This window comes from Brienomyrus brachyistius, chromosome 13 (assembly GCF_023856365.1).
Source record: "Brienomyrus brachyistius isolate T26 chromosome 13, BBRACH_0.4, whole genome shotgun sequence".
Taxonomy (NCBI): Eukaryota; Metazoa; Chordata; class Actinopteri; order Osteoglossiformes; family Mormyridae; genus Brienomyrus; species Brienomyrus brachyistius.
In genome coordinates this window covers 9,192,073-9,210,480 of record NC_064545.1, presented here as the reverse complement: position 1 = coordinate 9,210,480, position 18,408 = coordinate 9,192,073, and the positions used below count along the sequence as shown (strand labels likewise).

The 18,408-nt window shown below is 48.1% G+C and overlaps 2 protein-coding genes across 4 annotated transcripts; both read left to right on the top strand.

The window, feature by feature from the left end:
• The first annotated feature begins 103 nt into the window (after window positions 1–103).
• LOC125706224 (transmembrane emp24 domain-containing protein 6-like) lies at window positions 104–2,913 on the top strand. The gene is made up of 4 exons (XM_048972805.1): window positions 104–504; window positions 1,434–1,560; window positions 2,111–2,262; window positions 2,471–2,913. The coding sequence occupies exons 1-4, from the start codon at window positions 292–294 to the stop codon at window positions 2,699–2,701; spliced, it is 723 nt and encodes a 240-aa protein (XP_048828762.1). The 5' UTR covers window positions 104–291; the 3' UTR covers window positions 2,702–2,913.
• A 256-nt stretch (window positions 2,914–3,169) lies between these two features.
• On the top strand, window positions 3,170–16,363 carry wdr59 (WD repeat domain 59). Of its 3 annotated transcripts, none has more exons than XM_048973158.1 (26): window positions 3,170–3,260; window positions 3,581–3,630; window positions 3,948–4,083; window positions 4,160–4,245; window positions 6,618–6,698; window positions 7,652–7,689; window positions 7,826–7,914; window positions 7,994–8,110; window positions 8,205–8,282; window positions 8,842–8,998; window positions 9,086–9,165; window positions 9,282–9,420; window positions 10,023–10,147; window positions 10,238–10,402; window positions 11,091–11,186; window positions 11,691–11,835; window positions 11,913–11,982; window positions 12,075–12,228; window positions 12,639–12,772; window positions 12,904–12,985; window positions 13,105–13,217; window positions 13,716–13,866; window positions 14,184–14,268; window positions 15,299–15,422; window positions 15,502–15,644; window positions 15,769–16,363. In XM_048973158.1, exons 1-26 carry the CDS (start codon window positions 3,207–3,209, stop codon window positions 16,002–16,004), a joined length of 2,928 nt encoding a protein of 975 aa, XP_048829115.1. In that variant the 5' UTR covers window positions 3,170–3,206; the 3' UTR covers window positions 16,005–16,363. The 3 variants fall into 3 exon arrangements, with proteins under 3 accessions (XP_048829115.1, XP_048829116.1, XP_048829117.1); XM_048973159.1 differs by lacking the exon at window positions 3,170–3,260 and adding an exon at window positions 3,261–3,308; XM_048973160.1 differs by lacking the exons at window positions 3,170–3,260; window positions 3,581–3,630; window positions 3,948–4,083 and having other exon boundaries at window positions 4,159–4,296.
• Window positions 16,364–18,408: the final 2,045 nt, after the last annotated feature.

Genomic DNA, 18,408 nt, shown 5'->3' with positions numbered 1-18,408 from the left:
CCTATGGCTTTGGATAAAAGTGTCAGATAAATGAATTGCCCATGTTCTTCTACAAGCTTTGTAGCACAGCTATAAAACATATTTTCAATGGTGCAGAAGACCTTTCTTTTAGTGATGAGGTACGAACGTCTCCGAAGTTGGATGCCTGCTGTGATTTTCCTGTGTCTGCCGCTGAATGTACCTTAAAGTTAATGAAGCACACGTGTAATGCGGGAGGAGTTAATCATTAAATCCATCAGATAGCAGCTGCTGAGCTACACCGCGGTATGTGTGTGAACGTGAACGCAGGCCATGTACGTTCGGCTCTGCTACTCTCTGCTACTGCTGCTGCTGCTTAGACAGGGCGATGGGGGGCAAAAGACAGAACCGCTCGCTGACGGGGGGGAACGGGGCGCGTTTTGGGGATCCGATCACTACGACTTCACCATCACGCTGCCCGGCTCGGGACTGCAGTGCTTCTGGCACTATGCACAAGAGAGCGGCCGCTTCTACCTGACTTACATGGTGAGTACAGGCTGGGCATGAAGGACGGGACACTGGCAGCCCAGTCGTGTGGGAATGTTTCACACACATGTGATGCGATGCGTGACTGAACCCCTTTCTGCAGTCGTCCGTCTCTGTGATTTTAATAAGAACAGGATGATAGTGTACAGTACTGAATGATATTTGACAGCGTGAGATTATATTTTGCACCTAAGCAGACAATGACAGCTTCGCTAAGCTCTGGAAAACTAGCATTACATTCTGGTAGCTTTTTACAATAAGTATGTAACCTGGAACCCAGCTTCTCCTTGGTCTTATCACCTGCCTCTTTCAGGTGAAGTGATACCTTATCTCCACCTTCCTCAGGTGCCAGGCTTACTTGATCACCCCCATTAGCCTGAAACTTCATGACGAAACGATTCTTATACACTAACATATGTTCTTCTTCTTAGTGTCAACGAATCATTTAAAAATTACGTTTTATTTCAGTGTAGCTGCATAACAGTCATTTGCAGGGCTGGATATTTTAGCACCGGGATTCAGGACAAACATCTTGATGAGCTGCTTCCTTACCCATCAGCTCCCAATCTGTTTGAAACCTCAGTGCTCCTGCATGTAAATATTTTGGTCTCATGTAAGTCCAAAGATGCTGGGGACCTGATGAGCAAGTATTGCCCTGTGTGACTGTGCTAGGTGTCAGACAGTAGCCATTTAGTCTTTCCCATTTAGAGAATCATACTCTTATTTGTGAACAATTTATCTCAAAGGTACTGGATGAATAGCTATTTAAAAACTGCTGGCTATAAATTCTGTTATGATACAAAGAGACATAAAGGGCTTTAATATCTGTTGTCTTCAATTGAGATTAACGACTTTGAGACCTTTACTACATTTGCAGTGAATGTTCTGAAGTAGACGCCACGCTGACGGCTTTTCTCTCTTCTGCACAGGTTCAGAAGCTCAGCGGTTTGGCCAGTGACAGACGCCTGTCAGTCAGGGTCCTGACACCTCGGGGTTTTCTGGAGACCTTCTCAAATGATGCCGTCGGTCAAATTAACTTCCAGACTCAAGAAACAGGTAATGATACCACAGTAATTATAAAGAACAGTTTAAGCCAATAAAGTTTACATTTTTGAAAAATGTATATTTTTAAGGAATACCAACCTGGTAGGTTCCTTCGGTCAAGGTAGATGTTTGCTAAAGTTCGAGCCACAAGTGGTGAAGAGGCTTTGGCTTTTCTTTGATGTAAAACACTTTTAATTACCTCACATGTGAAAATATGCTTTATAAAAAAATCGTCTGTAATAATTAGAACCTCAGCATTTAACTTCCTGTTCATATTATTTATGAATGGTGCTCCTTATACAAAGCGACTGGATGCCGTGCGGCATTTTATCGCTTTTTCTCCCCCTACTGGCCAAAAGCAGTTTGACAACCTGATGTGATTTTATCTTATTTTCTGAATTATTTCGTCTTCCGGCACATCAACACTTTAGTGTGATTATATAGCTTATGTTTAAACATTTACAATGCGCAGTTTGGCCAGTTCATAAACATATGGCATATAATTTACGTGGAGTACATATTTTGCGATATCTGATTTTTATGTGTAATTTCTTAACTTTAGGATTTTACCAGATGTGTCTCACCAACGCCCACAATAGTTTTGGCAGCATGCAGGTCTTCCTGAACTTCGGGGTTTACTACAGAGGTGCAGGGGATATGACAAAGAGGGAGGATGGCAGAGGGAACATCACAGACACCCTGTCCCAGATTGAGGTAGCACTCATTGTGAGACCACTGCAAATGCTTATATATTACATGACATATTTTGGCTATTTAAATTCATTACTTATTCTCCCCTACACTCGCCTAGGCAGTTTAAAGCACTAAATACTTCATTAAAGTTTATGGACGAGTATCTTTACTTGCCGTTAAATGTTAGTTTATTTACTGAAAATAACCGCAAATTACTCTTTCTTTTTAGAGTAGTTCTAAAAAGCTACAGGGTAACATATGGCAGATGTGGCGGCACTATAACTTCGGGCGCATGACCAAAGGGGCAGACTACTACCTGCTTCTATCCAACGCCAGCTACGTGACCTGGTGGTCTGCCACCCAGAGTGCCGTCATCATCACGGCTGGATACCTGCAGCTCCTCATACTTAAGAGGCTCGTCAACCCCAGAAGCACGGAGAGCATCAAGCCTCGCTGCTGAGCAGCAGCCTCCCGTGAAGCTCCTATAGCATCGCCATAAAAACGCCCATGATTATATTACACAAACCATTAAGTCGACAAAGATGGGCAAGCTGCTTTTGATCAAATACTTCAGGACTTTCATAAGAAAATTGATTATTATTCTGTATTATGATTTCCTCTAAGAGATTATTATAAAGACTCCATTTCTGAAATAAAGACTAATGACCTGAACATGAGTGCAATCTGATGTCTTGCATTACGCTTCGATACCGCAGTTACACACATATAATACAATCTATTTCTCAGGCACATTACAAACATACAAAACATAATGAAACTCTTAGTACTGCGTTAGTTTTATATGGCTCGGTCTGAGTTTATAAACTAAAGCTAGTAGAAATGTTCAAGTCAATGTACGCCACTGCACGCAACACCGGGCACAACCGCGGCGCTTGGTTTTTACGTCACCTCGCCGGCATAGGTCTTTGGCGTCACAGCGCTTTTGCGCTGGCTCCGGCTTGAACATGGCGGCGCGCTGGAGCAGCGAGAATGCTGTGGTGGAGTTAAGAGACTCACAGGTAGCTGGCGGCGTTTCAGCCGCGGTCAGATTTCCACTTTAATGCGAGGTAGCTGCTGGAATAAACGGCTGGTCGGTTGCAGTCCTCCCCGTGACTCCCTCCTGTGGTGTTGTGAAAGTGTTTACTTGAAATGCGGGGGTCATGTCATACAATACATATCATGTATGAGTCAATTCTGCTGCTCTCTTTCATATTTCCTGATGTTCATACATGCCTGACGGTCCAGACGAATTGCATTGAGCGTTGCCGGCGGATCCTGTATTTGGGTGGCGACGCTTCCCCATTACACACGATGTTGTTGTTCTCTTGTTGTGTTTCAGGCCACTGCCATGTCCGTGGACTGCCTGGGACGCCATGCTGTGCTATCAGGGTGAGATTTTAGAGAGTTTATTGTCATTTGCACAGTGATCAATCCTTTACACTATGCTGTGAGATCCCCAAGCCCCTAAAATCAACTCTCACTAGCTGTCGCACCCAAGTGATATCACTGGCCGTCAGGCTTATTCAAGGAGTCACATTTGCCTAGATATGGTACCCATCTGCACTTATGCACATCTATGCAATGTTTGTAACTGCCTTTTGTTTTCTATATAAAAGGCTTTGATTTGGTTTTGTTAGTGTGGCACTGAATTGACTCCACGCACTATGACCGCGTTCCTTTTTCCTGTGGACTTGACTGTTTTCCAGACGACGCTTCCTGTATGTGTTTAATCTGGAAAGCCCTTCCGAGCCCTTAAGGAAGATATCGCGGCAGTGCAAGTGGGATCTGGGGACGGTGCAGTGGAACCCGCATGAAGCCGAGGCTCACCTCTTTGCCGCCTCGGTTAGTATCGGAGAAATTCCCCGTGATTGGATGGCACCAAACCTCTATTCCTCACATTCTCCTGCTGTTTCCCTAGAATAATCAGCGTGTCGACCTGTACAAGTGGCAGGACGGTGCTGGGGAAATCCACACTTCTCTACTGGGTCACACGCGTGTCATCAGGTAGAGCAGCTGTACTGCTGGAGGATTTCCAGTGATGTGGATGCTCTGTATGTGAGTGTGCGTTGCTGTGCGTTTTGCTGTCTCTGCCTTTAGCTATTACATTATTCTCCCTCTCTGCCTCTGAGTCATTTCATATCAACCCACCCTGTTTGAGAAAAATTTGCCAGGTCACCCTCTCGGATTCTCCTGAAAAAATTCACAAGTTCTCTTATAACAAACTTATGTTGAAATCCCAGATAGCAGGTTTGTATCTCTTAGTTCTGAAGCTACAGCCTTATGAGTTTTAATACATTTTATGTTATGTACAGCTTTGAGATGAGCTGTGTCGTATGTACTTCTTTTACTCGGCTCTGAAAATGGCTGAAAACTCAAAATGGTTCCCCTTTGAGAACTTTTCACTTAATCTTTAGCATACTACCCAGCTTTGTCTAGCATACTGTTTTTTATGACGTATCAGGCCACGTTTATGCAATAACAATTTTTTATTGGTAGTTTCGGAGCATCAGAACAGTTATTTGGAAATGTACTCAATTTTTAAAATTGCCCATTTTCATGTTTTCCCCATATTATTGTATATCTGAAGACAAGAATTTCATATATATATATATATATATATATATATATATATATATATATATTTTTTTTTTTTTTTTTTTAAAGAATGAGCCCCCATGAGCTTGTTGCCACAGAAGTTCAACCAAAAAATAAATACTACATAGTCAACAGTGTTACGAGCCCCAGTCTAGGGGATTGGGGTGTAACAGAATACAAGTGTGGATATGGGGAAAAGAAATGCAGGAACACAGAAATAAGGGTATAAACAGAGTGTGTTTGCAAAGGTGTCGTTCACCACAGTAGTTAAATAGACTTTGACAGTGACTCAGGCAAATGCAACAAACAAACAAACCGTCACACCATACCAAAGCTAAGCTTTATACCAAAAGAAAAGTGATACAAAAGACAATCACTCACTCTATCTCTCTAACCAAAAGTTTAAAATAAGTCGAAACAAAGAAAATGGCAGTCGCTCCTTACTATAATAAATCATACACGCTCACAAAGCGTCAAAACCAGGGATTGGGTGTAATCATTGTCAAGGCAAAAATGATCGATACGCAGAAAGGTAATTATCAAGAATAAAGATCAAAACCAGGGATTAGACGAGAACCAGTAAAGCAGAAACAAACCGAAGTCATACACGAGCATAAAACTGGAAATAAGGACAAACCAGTAGCGAGAGCAAACCAGCAAAATAGGCAGGTGATGGTGGCATCCGTGGTCCTCTTGTAGGTTCCAGAACCGATGATATTGGATGCTGTCAGGGTGAAGATTTGAGCGAGGCCAGCGAATCTTCTTTTTCTAATCTTACGACATCTGCTGGTACACAATACAGAATTCCACTGCAAAACAGCAAATTATATATAATTATATATATAATCCAAGGACTTACAGCATGTAACAACATAGACATAGAGAACCATACTGTCACTTTACTACTAATCTGGGACCATCTGGGTGACTTGGTATGGAATGCCAACTTATTTATTAGGCTGTCCCGTGCCTGCCTGCCTCTTTATTAGGCTGTCCCGTGCCTGCCTGCCTCTTTATTAGACTGTCCCGTGCCTGCCTGCCTCTTTATTAGACTGTCCCCTGCCTGCCTGCCTCTTTATTAGACTGTCCCCTGCCTGCCTGCCTCTTTAGTAGACTGTCCCGTGCCTGCCTCTTTAGTAGACTGTCCCGTGCCTGCCTGCCTCTTTATTAGACTGTCCCGTGCCTGCCTGCCTCTTTATTAGACTGTCCCGTGCCTGCCTGCCTCTTTATTAGACTGTCCCGTGCCTGCCTGCCTCTTTATTAGACTGTCCCGTGCCTGCCTGCCTCTTTATTAGACTGTCCCGTGCCTGCCTGCCTCTTTATTTGACTGTCCCGTGCCTGCCTGCCTCTTTATTAGACTGTCCCGTGCCTGCCTGCCTCTTTAGTAGACTGTCCCGTGCCTGCCTGCCTCTTTATTAGACTGTCCCGTGCCTGCCTGCCTCTTTATTAGACTGTCCCGTGCCTGCCTGCCTCTTTATTAGACTGTCCCGTGCCTGCCTGCCTCTTTATTAGACTGTCCCGTGCCTGCCTGCCTCTTTATTAGACTGTCCCGTGCCTGCCTGCCTCTTTAGTAGACTGTCCCGTGCCTGCCTGCCTCTTTAGTAGACTGTCCCGTGCCTGCCTGCCTCTTTAGTAGACTGTCCCGTGCCTGCCTGCCTCTTTAGTAGACTGTCCCGTGCCTGCCTGCCTCTTTATGAGAACCCTTATAATACGTAACTGGGTGTTGAAGGCTGGTAGACACTCCCTCATCCTTGTACTTCTTTTTTCCTGGCTTTTGACAGTGACCTTGACTGGTCCTGGTTTGATCCAGAGTTTCTTGTTACCAGCTCTGTGGATGCTTTTATCTATATCTGGGACACCAGGTAAGGCTGAAGTTTGATTTATTATACAATATAATGATTAAAAGTGTATATATATATATGCTTATATGTTGGAAATGACACTCAAAAATGCTGTTTTTTTTAGCATTCAGTGGGCAGTTTCAGTAGGTTTCTCATACAGTGCGTACAGTGAGATCTCCTGTCTCACCCATAGTAGTGAGCTCACGGCAGAGGTGCCATGTAAACTGCCACCACTGTGGGGCAGTAGTTATGTAGATCTGCCCCAGTGGCTGTTAGCCATAGTGGTGACAACATTTCAAGCTGCATGTAAGAAACTCTTTGGGCAGCCTTTGGGGCATCTAGCATACACGTGGAGTTTCTTCTCTGCAACTAGAGAATCACTTTTGAAACATGGGATGGAATATACAGAGCAGGAATTTTGGGGTAAGCTGGATACAGTGCTGAGTGACTCATGGTAGGTCCATAGTATGTAGCTCCATAGTACGTAGCTCCATAGTACGTAGCTCCATAGTACGTAGCTCCATAGTACGTAGCTCCATAGTACGTAGCTCCATAGTACGTAGCTCCATAGTACGTAGCTCCATAGTACGTAGGTCCGTATTATGGCCTCTCCGAGAACTAAACATTATTCCAGATCTGTGCATCACCAACTGCTGAAGAAGAAAACAAAGTGTTTTATGACGGTTGCATTTTGCTAGTGCTACTAGGATATCCGTGGTCTATTCAAGCCTTCCACTATTTCACCAGGGTTTCATCAAAGCTTCGTTTGGCAATATTACTCATTTGCTGAATTATTTTTCCAGTACGCTGCAAGTTTTTCCAGGACATTTAGCTTTTTCTCTCAATTTCCATTTGTTTTGTATTACTGGAAAATTGGTCGACTCTTTTCCAAGCTTTCCAGGACAATTGGAAACCCTGTTCACATTATGAGGAGCATAATAATTTTATAAGTAATTTCTTGTTACTTTTTGCAGAGATACCCGAAAGCCTACGGTAGCGCTGTCTGCTGTAGGTGAGTGCATTCTGTCTGTCTGTCTGTCATGGGTGATTGTCTGTCTGTCTCATGTGGGTGGTCATTTGCTTCTGCCTGCCTGTTTGGGCTCTGCTTGTGCCTTGATCTTGGCTGCTTCCCCACATCTTTTCTGCAGCGGGGGCCTCCCAGGTGAAGTGGAATAAGCGGAACCCCTTCTGCCTGGCCTCCAGTCATGACGGCGATGTCCGAATTTGGGACAAAAGGGTAACGTGGGCCTTTGGGAAGGGGACCTCCGCATTGGGCTGTGCTGGCTCTAACGCAGCCCCCCCCATCTGCCCAGCAGAAACCCAACACGGCTGTGGAGTATGTTGCCGCTCACCTCTCCAAGATCCACGGACTGGACTGGCATCCTGACAGCGAGTACGTCTTGGCCACCTCCAGCCAAGACAACTCTGTCCGGGTGAGAGGCTGTCGCCGGCTCGCTCTCCCCGAGGAATTGCAAGCAGCTGGACTGTCTGGCATTGACATTCCCACTTTCTCGTGTGTCCACTTAGTTCTGGGATTACAGACAGCCACGAAAATACCTCAACATCCTGTCCTGCCAGATGCCGGTCTGGAAGGCCCGGTACACGGTGAGTGTGGCCCTGGCAGCTAGCTTGCGTTCCCGCAGTGTGTGCCTTGACTTCCCGGTGCGTTTGCCTGTGTATGAGGCAGTACCGTGCCTTCTCTCCCCACAATGCTTATGCATGTGCGTATGAGGCAGTACCTTGCCTCGTCTTCCTACAGTGTGTAAGCCAGTGTGTATGAGGCAGTACCCTGCCTCGTCTTCCTACAGTGTGTATGAGGCAGTACCCTGCCTCGTCTTCCTACAGTGTGTATGAGGCAGTACCCTGCCTCGTCTTCCTACAGTGTGTATGAGGCAGTACCCTGCCTCGTCTTCCTACAGTGCGTAAGCCAGTGCGTATGAGGCAGTACCCTGCCTCGTCTTCCTACAGTGCGTAAGCCAGTGCGTATGAGGCAGTACCCTGCCTCGTCTTCCTACAGTGCATGTGCCAGTGCATATGAGGCAGTACCCTGCCTCGTCTTCCTACAGTGCGTGTGCCAGTGCGTATGAGGCAGTACCCTGCCTCGTCTCCCCAAAGTGCGTCTGCCAGTACGTGTGAGGCAGCGTCATGCCTCGTTTCTTCCTAGCCCTTCTCCAACGGTCTGGTGACGGTCATGGTGCCCCAACTGCGCCGGGAGAACAGCCTGCTGCTGTGGAGCGCCTTGGAGCTGAACAGCCCGGTTCACGCCTTTGTCGGCCACGACGATGTCGTGCTGGAATTCCAGTGGCGCCGCCAGAAGGAGGGTGGGTGTCACCCTGGGCGCCATCCGTGCGTTGGCACAGAGGCTTCCTGTTATCCTCAGTCATCACGTGCTTTGTTTCGTGTGTTAGGGTCCAAGGATTTCCAGCTGGTGACCTGGTCCCGGGACCAGACGCTGAGGATGTGGCGTGTGGATCAGCAGTTGCAGAAGGCAAGCGGCTCGGAGCAGATCTGAGGATTGGCAGCGATCTCACCTTAGGGGTCGGGTCAGGTTAGGGTAAGGTCCAGCTTCCTCCACACTAATGGGCCTGCCGGTGTCTCCTAAAGCTCTGCTCCAATGACGTCATGGACAGTGTGGATGAGCTGATGGAGGGCATGTTGCTGACCCCAGAGGCGGAGAAGAGCCTGCAACCTCAGCTCCCAGAGTCACAGCAGAGCCCCGATCACTCCACAGAGGAGCCCGACTGTGAGTATCGGTCACCACAGGAAGTCTCCAGAAGGACAGGAAGTCATGTGACCCCTGGCTTTCTCTGCAGCATACGTTTATACTCTGTACACGTAGTTATTACTCATTAGTCATTACTTCATTAAAAGCTGAGATACTAAATGTATGCATTGATCTTGGTATGGACGGTTCTGTTTGCCCATGGGCAGAGGTGGACATTTCAGGTCCAGAAAGTAAAAATCCAGACCAGAATTTTGTTTCAACCAACCAGTTGAGTCCTCTATGACTGACTCTTTATACTCATCTGGTTGGTTGAAACAAAATTCTGGTCTGGATTTTTACTTTCTGCACCTGACATGTCCACCTCTGCCCATGGGGAAATGCTGCCTGATCCTCCAGTAAAAGCAAGTCAGCAGTTTCGTAGGTAGGGCAATGGAAGCTTCCTGAATGTCAGTTTGCTGTGGGAGATGCCAGCATTTTCAGCTCCTATATTGGATTTAAGTAGGAATGAACGCCAGGCGTAAATCAGATCTGAATGGGGTTCCTGACCCGATCGAGCTGCCGAGGCCAACCGTGCGGCTTCAGCATGCAGCACGCTGAGCATGTGCTGGCTCTGATCTCAGATCAGCGGGATAGTCTGCAGCCCGAGCTGCAGCCCAGCAGCAAGCAAGAGCCTCCCGGTGTCCCTCAGACCCTGCAGCAGGAGTTCTCCCTAGTCAACCTGCAGATCCGGAACATCAATGTGGAGGTAGGCTGCCCCTCAGCTCACCCTGAATCGCGAGGGAAGGGGGCCGAGCTCCGCCTCTCGCTGACGGCCAGCCTGCGTCTGTGCCCCCAGATGGATGCCGTAAACCGGAGCTGCGTGGTGACTGCCCGCTGCGGCTCCAACCGCGTGCGGCTCGTGGTCAAGTTCCCGGCACAGTACCCCAACAATGCCGCCCCCACCTTCCAGTTTGTGAGTCCCACCACCATCCATCCCTCCATGAAGATAAAAATCCAGAAGGTAAAGGCATCACTGGCACTCGGAGAGCCCTGTGACGTGCGCCTTGATGTGCGGGATGGTTATAACGATCAAGCAGTTATGGAATGGAATGGAACATCTTTATTGTCATTGCAGTGAACAAATACAGTGAAATTCAGTAAATCTGGGGTGATACTTCCAGTAAGAAACAACAATCTACCTGACAATCATGAAAATGTCAGTGGTAGTAAAATATACTTACTGCAAAATAGAAATATATGCTTAACATACCTAAAAAAATCTAAGGACTGTAGCATAACCTTATTTAATGAGTAGTTGCAAAAAAATCTGTACGCTCTGAAGCATAATGCCATCATTCTACAGCCTTCCTGTTATTTCAGTGCCTGCTTCAGCCTGTTGATGGCCCCAGGCTATAAGTGTGGGCATCATTGCTCCTGTAGAACCTTGCTGATGGTGACATCATGATGTCAGTGGCCCCCCCCCACACGCTCCCCCAAGGCAGCTAGCTGGGCTTCCTGAGAATTCCTGGCTGCTTCTGACTGCCGGGGAGCCGTTGGGGTCCCTGTGCCGCGTGTGACTTGCCCGCAGTCTGATAATGCAGGAGAACTCGAGACTGATTCGAGGTGCCGTAGTGACAAACGGGCAGCGTGCTGGGACTGGCTTTCCCCCTGAGTGTCTGTCTGCTCTCAGTCATGTTTGTCCTTCGCAGATCCTCACTGACACCTCCTTGCAGAAGGTGAAGAGGAATCAGAATTGCTTGGAACCATGTTTAAGGAAACTAGTGTCCTGCCTGGAGACCTGCATAGTGAGATGCTCTCCTTCCTTCCTCCTCTGCATGCACACCGCCACATAGCACCAGCAGCACACACACACACACACACACACACACACACACACACCCACCCTGAGCAGGAGAGTCACAATGGAAGAATGGTGGATTACACTTTGTCTTACTTTGTGTGTCTGTGTGTGTATGTGAGGGACAGGCTTATATATATTACTTTGTGATTAAAAACCTGTTATTTTAACTTTGTGGGGATATTTTTCAGTTCCCACAATGGGAAACTCAGTTCTCAGTTTAATAAAAATCTGTGACTGCAATCAAAACACTTAAAATGCCAAAAGTCTTGTATTTAGTTTTTTTACCTTACTGTTAAGGTTAGGGCTGGGTGGGGGTTAAGGTCGTCATAGCTGGGATTATGGTTATGCCCATAGGAAGGAATGGAGAGTCCCCACAATTATATAATAACGTCTGTCTGTCTGTCTCTGTCTCTGTCTGTCTGTCTGTCTGTGTGTGTGTGTGTTTCAGGCTCAGGAGGAAGGCAACCCCAGCAGTTCCTATGTGCCAGTAACGCCCCCCTCCCTGCAAGCCTTCTCCACCTACTCGTACGGCTCGTACCAGGACGCCAACATTCCCTTTCCACGGACGTCGGGGGCCCGCTTCTGTGGCACGGGTGAGTGCCCTCTGTAGACGATGGCGGGAGGAAGCGGCGTCGCTCTTCGTGAGACGCTCATGGCTGTCCCTGTGCAGGCTCCCTGGTATTCTTCACGAGGCCGGTGACCATGCATCGCTCAGTGTCGCCTACGGAGCCCACACCCAGGTACCTAGGGGCCTTCCGGGGGTGCGTGGCCGAGCCCATGGCAAGCGGGAGCTTGGAGTTGGCATATCGTGACGCGGCCCGTCCACCTCCAGGTCCCTGTCGGCGTTGTCCGCCTACCACAGCGGCGCCCTCATCCCCATGAAGATCCGCAGTGAGCCTCAGAGCTCGCTGCGGCTCTACAGTGGCAGCCCCACCCGCAGCGACAAGGAGCAAGTCTCCATCTCCTCCTTCTACTACAAGGAGCGGGTAAGCACTGCGGGGGGGACCAGAGGACTAGCAACTGGGGGAGGGTTTGAGCCATTCTGCGTATAATGCCTTGCATAAGCATTCAGGCTTGTGACTTCCGAATTCATTTAGATCAATGTTTCCCAATCCAGCCCCTGGGTACCGACAGAGAGTCCAAGCTTTGGTCAGTAGGACGCTGGGAGGGAGCATAAATGTGGACCGTCTCTGCGTACCCAAGGACTGGGTTGGCAAATACTGATTTAGATGTTAGTCTACGTTTCGTTAAAACTGCTTTAAATAAGGAGAAACCTTTCTGACCTTTAACCTGACCTTTCTTTGGTTATTATCTGGCATCGTATTTTAACTCTGTTCAATGATCAGTGTTAAAATGACAGTCAGGAATGGGGCTTGAGCTTCATGTTGTTCCCTAGAAATCACGGCGCTGGAAGAACAAGCGTGAAGGAGCAGAAGCCAGCAGCAGGCCCGTCAAGCTGGCCGGCAAAGTCATCATCCAGGAGATCTCCAGCCTGCTGCCCGTGCACAAGGCCCTGGGAGAGACCTACGTGTGCGTGGGACCGGGGGGGCCACATCCTGCAGTGCTCACAGCCGATACGCCTGTAGCTGTCAAGCTGCAGCCTTTGCAGCCCTGCACTCTCTTTTTCTCATTGTTCAGTCTGCCTGTCTGTCACCCCGCAGCCTCAACGTGAATGACATCCGGGACACGTGTCAGCGGAACGCCACCGCAGCCCTGGCTGTAGGCCGCAGGGACCTCGCTAAGGTAGCCGTCGGAAGGGCGCTGTGATCAGGTCACCACGCGTGCCCATACGGTGCCCATACGGTGCCCGAGTGGTACCTGTTTAACGGAGTCCAACTTCACGCATGACTCTGTGCGCACAGGTGTGGGCACTGGCGTCCGCCGCGACCAGTGGGGACCTCAGCCCGAACGCAGAGCCTGACGCCGGTGCTCCATGGGCCCAGCATCCCTTTGGACGTCTGCTGCTCGAGACACTGTGAGTGGCTGCGTGGGGCTGCGCTCAAGCACTCGGATCCATGCATCTGCAATATCCTTGGATTAAAGTATCTGTCTGTCTGCCTGCCTGCTTGTATGCCTGTCTGTGTGTCCATCCATCCACCCGTCTGTCTGTCTGCTTGCTTGCTTGTCTGCTCTCCCGTCGTTCTCTCACTATCACTCTGTCTGTGTGTCACTCTGTGCCTGTCTGTCTCTGCCTGTCTGTCTGCCTGTCTACCTACCTGCCTGTCTGTCTGTCTGTCTGTTTCTCTCTCTCTCTGCCTGTCTCTCTGTATGCATACCTACCTGCCTGTCTCTGTCTGTCTGTCTGCCTGTCTACCTCTCTCTCTCTGCCTGTCTCTCTGTATGCCTACCTACCTGCCTGTCTGTCTGCCTGTCTACCTGCCTGTCTGTCTGTCTTCCTCTCTCTCTCTGCCTGTCTCTCTGTATGCCTACCTACCTGCCTGTCTATCCTCTCACCCCTCCTTTTGCTGTGCAGGCTGGACTATTACAGTAAGATGAGTGACATCCAGACGCTGGCCATGCTGTGCAGTGTTTTCGAGGCTCAGTGCTGCCCCCAGGACTACCTCTCCCTCTTTGGGCACCATACTCCTCGGCCCCCGGCCTTCTCCATAGCTCATTCTCGATACGTGAGTTCTGTTTTGGCCCTGTGCTTCTCCATCACAAATGTGTTAGATTCTACACTAGGTCATTAACAAGGAACATGTTTTAAAGAAGGCAGGACAGAGTAGCTTTCTGTGCACAACGGAACCTTCATGAGTTCTGCTTTGGAACATGCTTAGTTTTTTGACATGAAAAATGCCTGGGGTCAAACTGATGGTAACCTTGGTTTTGGGTATCCTAATCATGAACATGGGGAGTATAACTGGGGTGAGACTGACCTGGTACCACAGGCTGCCTTAAAACATAATGTGGTCCTAAGGGATGTTCCATTGGTCTCATGCAGCCGAGCTACAATTCCGGATCTGTCACATCTGGTGCCGGATCCTGTACTTCGGACTCCGGGAGCAGCGGCACCGCCTGGAATGTGGGTAAGAGGAGGCAAAGGAGGCTTCTGACAGCAGAGCTTCGCTGTTTGGTTCCTGAGTTCTGTGAGTGTGTAGCCCCTATTTGGATTCTGGGTTCAGAAAGTATGGAGTTTCCATTTGGATTCTTGGTTCCATGAAAATGTAGCTGCTGCTTGATTCTAAGAGTGGGTAGTCGCCATTTGGATCCCAAGTTCCGAGAGCATGTAGCCGCCATTTGGATTATAAGTTTTGAATGTTTGCAGTCGCTGTTCAGTTCCTAGAGCGTGGAGGCATCGTTTGGATCACGGATTCTGAGAGCGTGCAGTCGCAGTTTGGTTCTGAGATAGGAGTCACCGAGAGCTTGGAATCATCGCATGGAATCACCTCTCAGATTCCAGGAGTGTGTAGTTGATTCAAGATTCAATCCAAGAGGTTTATTAGTCACGTGCACAGTTAAACACATACAACATGTAGTGAAATTTAACCCTGGTCACTACGAGCAGCTGTGCATGATAAGAGAATAATAAAATATATAAAAATAACAATATAAAATTAAAAATAATACGAAATATGCTTTTTGCTTCAGAGAACACAAAGTCATCATTTGGATCCCATGCTCCATTTGGTTCCGAAAGCATCGAGTAGGTGTTTGGTTCTGAGAGCATGCAGTCGCTGTTTGGTTCCGAACGTGCCGAGTCCACGTTTGATTCCGTGATTTGCTGTATGGATCCCAGGTTCCGCGATATGTGGTCCCCATTTGGATGCCGATTGCACGGAGTAACCATTTGCTTCTGAGAGCATGCAGTCCCCGTTTGGATCCCAAGAATGAGTCGCCGCTGTTTGGTTCTCAGAGTGTGGAGTCGCGATTTGGTTCACTTCCCACTCCTCAGGTTCATGGGAAGGGATGGGAAGCAGAGCGTGGGCTAGACACACCTGGTGATGCAGTGATTTAGGATCTTCTCCAGTTTGTATCCAGGCGAACTTTGGATATCCTTCATAACGTCAGGTTTGTTATCTTGTCTTATTTGTGTGGGGAAACCCATGTCTTTTTTAGTGGGACGGGACCCTGAGCACACTGTCCCCTGGGGAGAGTCCTCCCCCGATGATTATCGCTATAGTAACCAAGGCTACACTGACCCACGCGAGCGAGAGAAGGAGCAGCATGAGATGAATCAGAGGTAAGAGGTCACCTAATGTCTGGCTGGGTACCACACTGCACTATGAGTCCATCTCCTTCTCTGAACATGGTCCTTCCAGGCTTCTAGATCCCACAAAAATCATGCAGTTCGATGACTTTAAGAAGTGCTACGGTGAGATTTTATACCGCTGGGGACTCCAGGAGAAGCGTGCCGAGGTCCTGAAATTTAGCTCCTGTCCTCCAGAGCCACATAAGGGGATCGGTGAGTGAGAAGGTGGAATCTGCTCCAGCAGGTCTTCGCTCTAAATGTCATCCTCTCTAGTGATGTGGTGTAAAAGACCTCGCTTATTGCTGCAGTGGAGTAACATAGCACCCTCTCTCCACAGAGTTTGGGGTATACTGCTGGTACTGCCGCAGTGAGGTCCGGGGCACGCAGTGCGCTGTGTGCAAGCATCTCACCTTCCAGTGCGCCATCTGCCACGTGGCCGTGCGCGGCTCTTCCACCTTCTGCCTGAGCTGTGGCCATGGTGGACACACCAGCCACATGATGGAGTGGTTCCGCACGCAGGAGGTGTGTCCAACGGGCTGTGGGTGTCACTGTCTGCTGCAGAGCACCTTCTGACCACGGCAGGACTTGTCCACTCCATCTGATCCTCTTCGTGTATAAAACCGGACACTGTGCCTATTTATTTGTTTGATATGAGACTAAAAGGTTTCCCTTTTTGTATCCTGCGGGTGACGTTCGCCTTGGCAAGGAGTTCCTGGTGTAATCAGCACTCAGCCCAAGGAGTCGCCTGAGCAGGGCAGCAAAGCCCCTCCCCGCTGGTGTCTACCAAAGTCCTTTCTGTTAGAGTTCAAGGGGGAGCCGAACTAAACTTGTGTACAGTTTTCTAAGACACTAATGTGGGAATTAGTTTTAGTGTAAATCCGCCTCCTAACGTGTATATACGACATGCAAAATAAAATAAATGAATTACTGTGTCTTTGTGAAGGAAACAAAGCATACCCACTAGGGGGCACCGGTTCACTGGGTTGTGTCCATGAGCTGACCCATAGTGATGGGCAAATGAAGCTTCATGAACCATTTGCTGTATTTTTTTGCCCCCACTAGATGGTGCTATTGGTTTGCTTTTGGGCAGGCTTTGAGTCTTTTTATGAGCAGGTGACACCATCTAATGGAGACAGAAAATACAGCTCATGGTTCATGAAAGTTAATTTGTCCATCACTACTCACCTCTACCCTGTGACAATCACTGGAGACTTCAGGTCCACGAAGGGTTCCAACTGCTGTTCCTTTCTGTGAAGGTACTGAACCAGACCTGCTGGGATGTTAAAAGCTGAAATCCATCTGAATGCCAGATTAACTCTTCGTGGTAAGAGGAATTCTGGTATTGGCACTTTTGACCCACCCCCGGCTCCATTCCCCACTTGCATGTGCATACAGGGGTGCAGTCAGAGCGAGAGGCGAAGCTGTAACTAGGTGAGATGAAATTAAAAAGGAAATGATACCATGCATGTGAGGCATTGAGCAGATATGCTGAGCACTTGCACCTCAGCTGCTCCTGGAATATCTGGCTGCTGTGCAGACAGGTGTTACATTTGCGGACATGTTAGTCTGTCAGACAGAAGCTCAACTTTGCTGAAGACGCAGCTTTGCAGCACCGGCCTTCTGGGTTTAATGAAAAGGAAATAAAACAATCTGCTATTTTCCGTTTGCCCAAGGACTGGTACGTTGGAATGTTTTTCACTTAACCCTGTCTTGCTTTCCAGGAGACCCACAAACATATAAGCAGTAGAAAGCAAGCTTGAGGGTCCTCTTTGTGCTCTACTGCTCATGACCAGTGTGGAAGCTTTGCTGTTGCTCATTCGCATTTTCTGGGGTCAGTAAGTTAAGAAATCGTGCACCTATTCTCAGGTGGAACTGCCTAAACCAAGGACACAGCCTCAACAAGAGTGTTAAAGGCACCATGGTGTCGAAAGGTGAGCTGTAGTAAATGACCAGCAAGATGAAGGGGATGCTGGTGACAAGTCGAGCTCCAGAGAGCCCCGTTTCAGGTGTAATATATGCAAGTGGCAGTGTCTTTGTGTTTCCGTTGAAGGGTTTGTCATGATGATGGGGTTGAGCGGTTAAATGCCATGGAATACAGGCTTCGTTGTGATAGGCTGGGGGATTGAGAATGTTCACTCTGATTGGCCAAGGTGCAACCTGGTGTCACAGAACATCACCAAGGTCTAATGAAACGATAATTAGTTACCAGGACATGCAGAATAAAACTATGGTGTTTTGATGATATTTGTGGAAGTACCCCCCCCCACACACACACACACACACTTGGCAAACTTTTTTTCTAAAATTGGGAAGATTTCAAAATACAGCTGTGTAACATTACCGTAATACTACAAATGCGTAATTGTAGGACACTGGGAATGCAATGAGAAATGAAGGACAGGTGGTATTATGTGAAGCTCGATAGTTAGCAGGTCTATAACGAGGGGTCAAAAGTGAACAGACCAGACGTGACCTTGAAGTGGACGGTCCAAGTGTGAAAGGAGTCCATATGAACCTTTTAATACATTGACCACTTCTCCTTTACTTCAAGGACACATTCGTAGTAGAACCAGAAGCAAAGTCAACGATGGAAAAACGGAAACAAATGAGGACATTTACATCACCGATGCAAGTAAGCAGGTCCCTCAGCAGTAGAGGACTGTCTGCATGCTGCTGTATGTACAGTGAGCCGGTTCATCCTCTGCTATACAAGAACCTGTGAACAGGAACGCGGCCCTTATACACGTGTAACACAATGCAGAAGCTGGGTGTGAAACCTGGCCCAAAAATGACCCAATCATGGCTACGCTAAACATGTAAAGTATGACAGGGCACCAATGGCGTGTGTCCTGGCCCTTTAAGGTACATGACTAAGGAGCAGAGGTGGAAAGTTCAGGTTCCACACCAGGATTTTGTTTCAACCAACTAGCTGAGTAATCTGTGACTGTGACTGTGCTCGACTGATTGGTGGAAGGTG

What these genes read in the sequence shown, in the direction of transcription:
- LOC125706224 (XM_048972805.1), top strand. Translation starts at nt 292, where the DNA reads ATGTACGTTCGGCTCTGCTACTCTCTGCTACTGCTGCTGCTGCTTAGA. An exon ending in GCTTCTACCTGACTTACATG is followed by an intron (nt 505 to 1,433) that starts GTGAGTACAGGC and finishes TCTTCTGCACAG; the next exon opens with GTTCAGAAGCTCAGCGGTTT. An exon ending in CTTCCAGACTCAAGAAACAG is followed by an intron (nt 1,561 to 2,110) that starts GTAATGATACCA and finishes TCTTAACTTTAG; the next exon opens with GATTTTACCAGATGTGTCTC.
- wdr59 (XM_048973158.1), top strand. Translation starts at nt 3,207, where the DNA reads ATGGCGGCGCGCTGGAGCAGCGAGAATGCTGTGGTGGAGTTAAGAGAC. An exon ending in CGCCATGCTGTGCTATCAGG is followed by an intron (nt 3,631 to 3,947) that starts GTGAGATTTTAG and finishes ACTGTTTTCCAG; the next exon opens with ACGACGCTTCCTGTATGTGT. An exon ending in GTGGCGCCGCCAGAAGGAGG is followed by an intron (nt 8,999 to 9,085) that starts GTGGGTGTCACC and finishes TTCGTGTGTTAG; the next exon opens with GGTCCAAGGATTTCCAGCTG.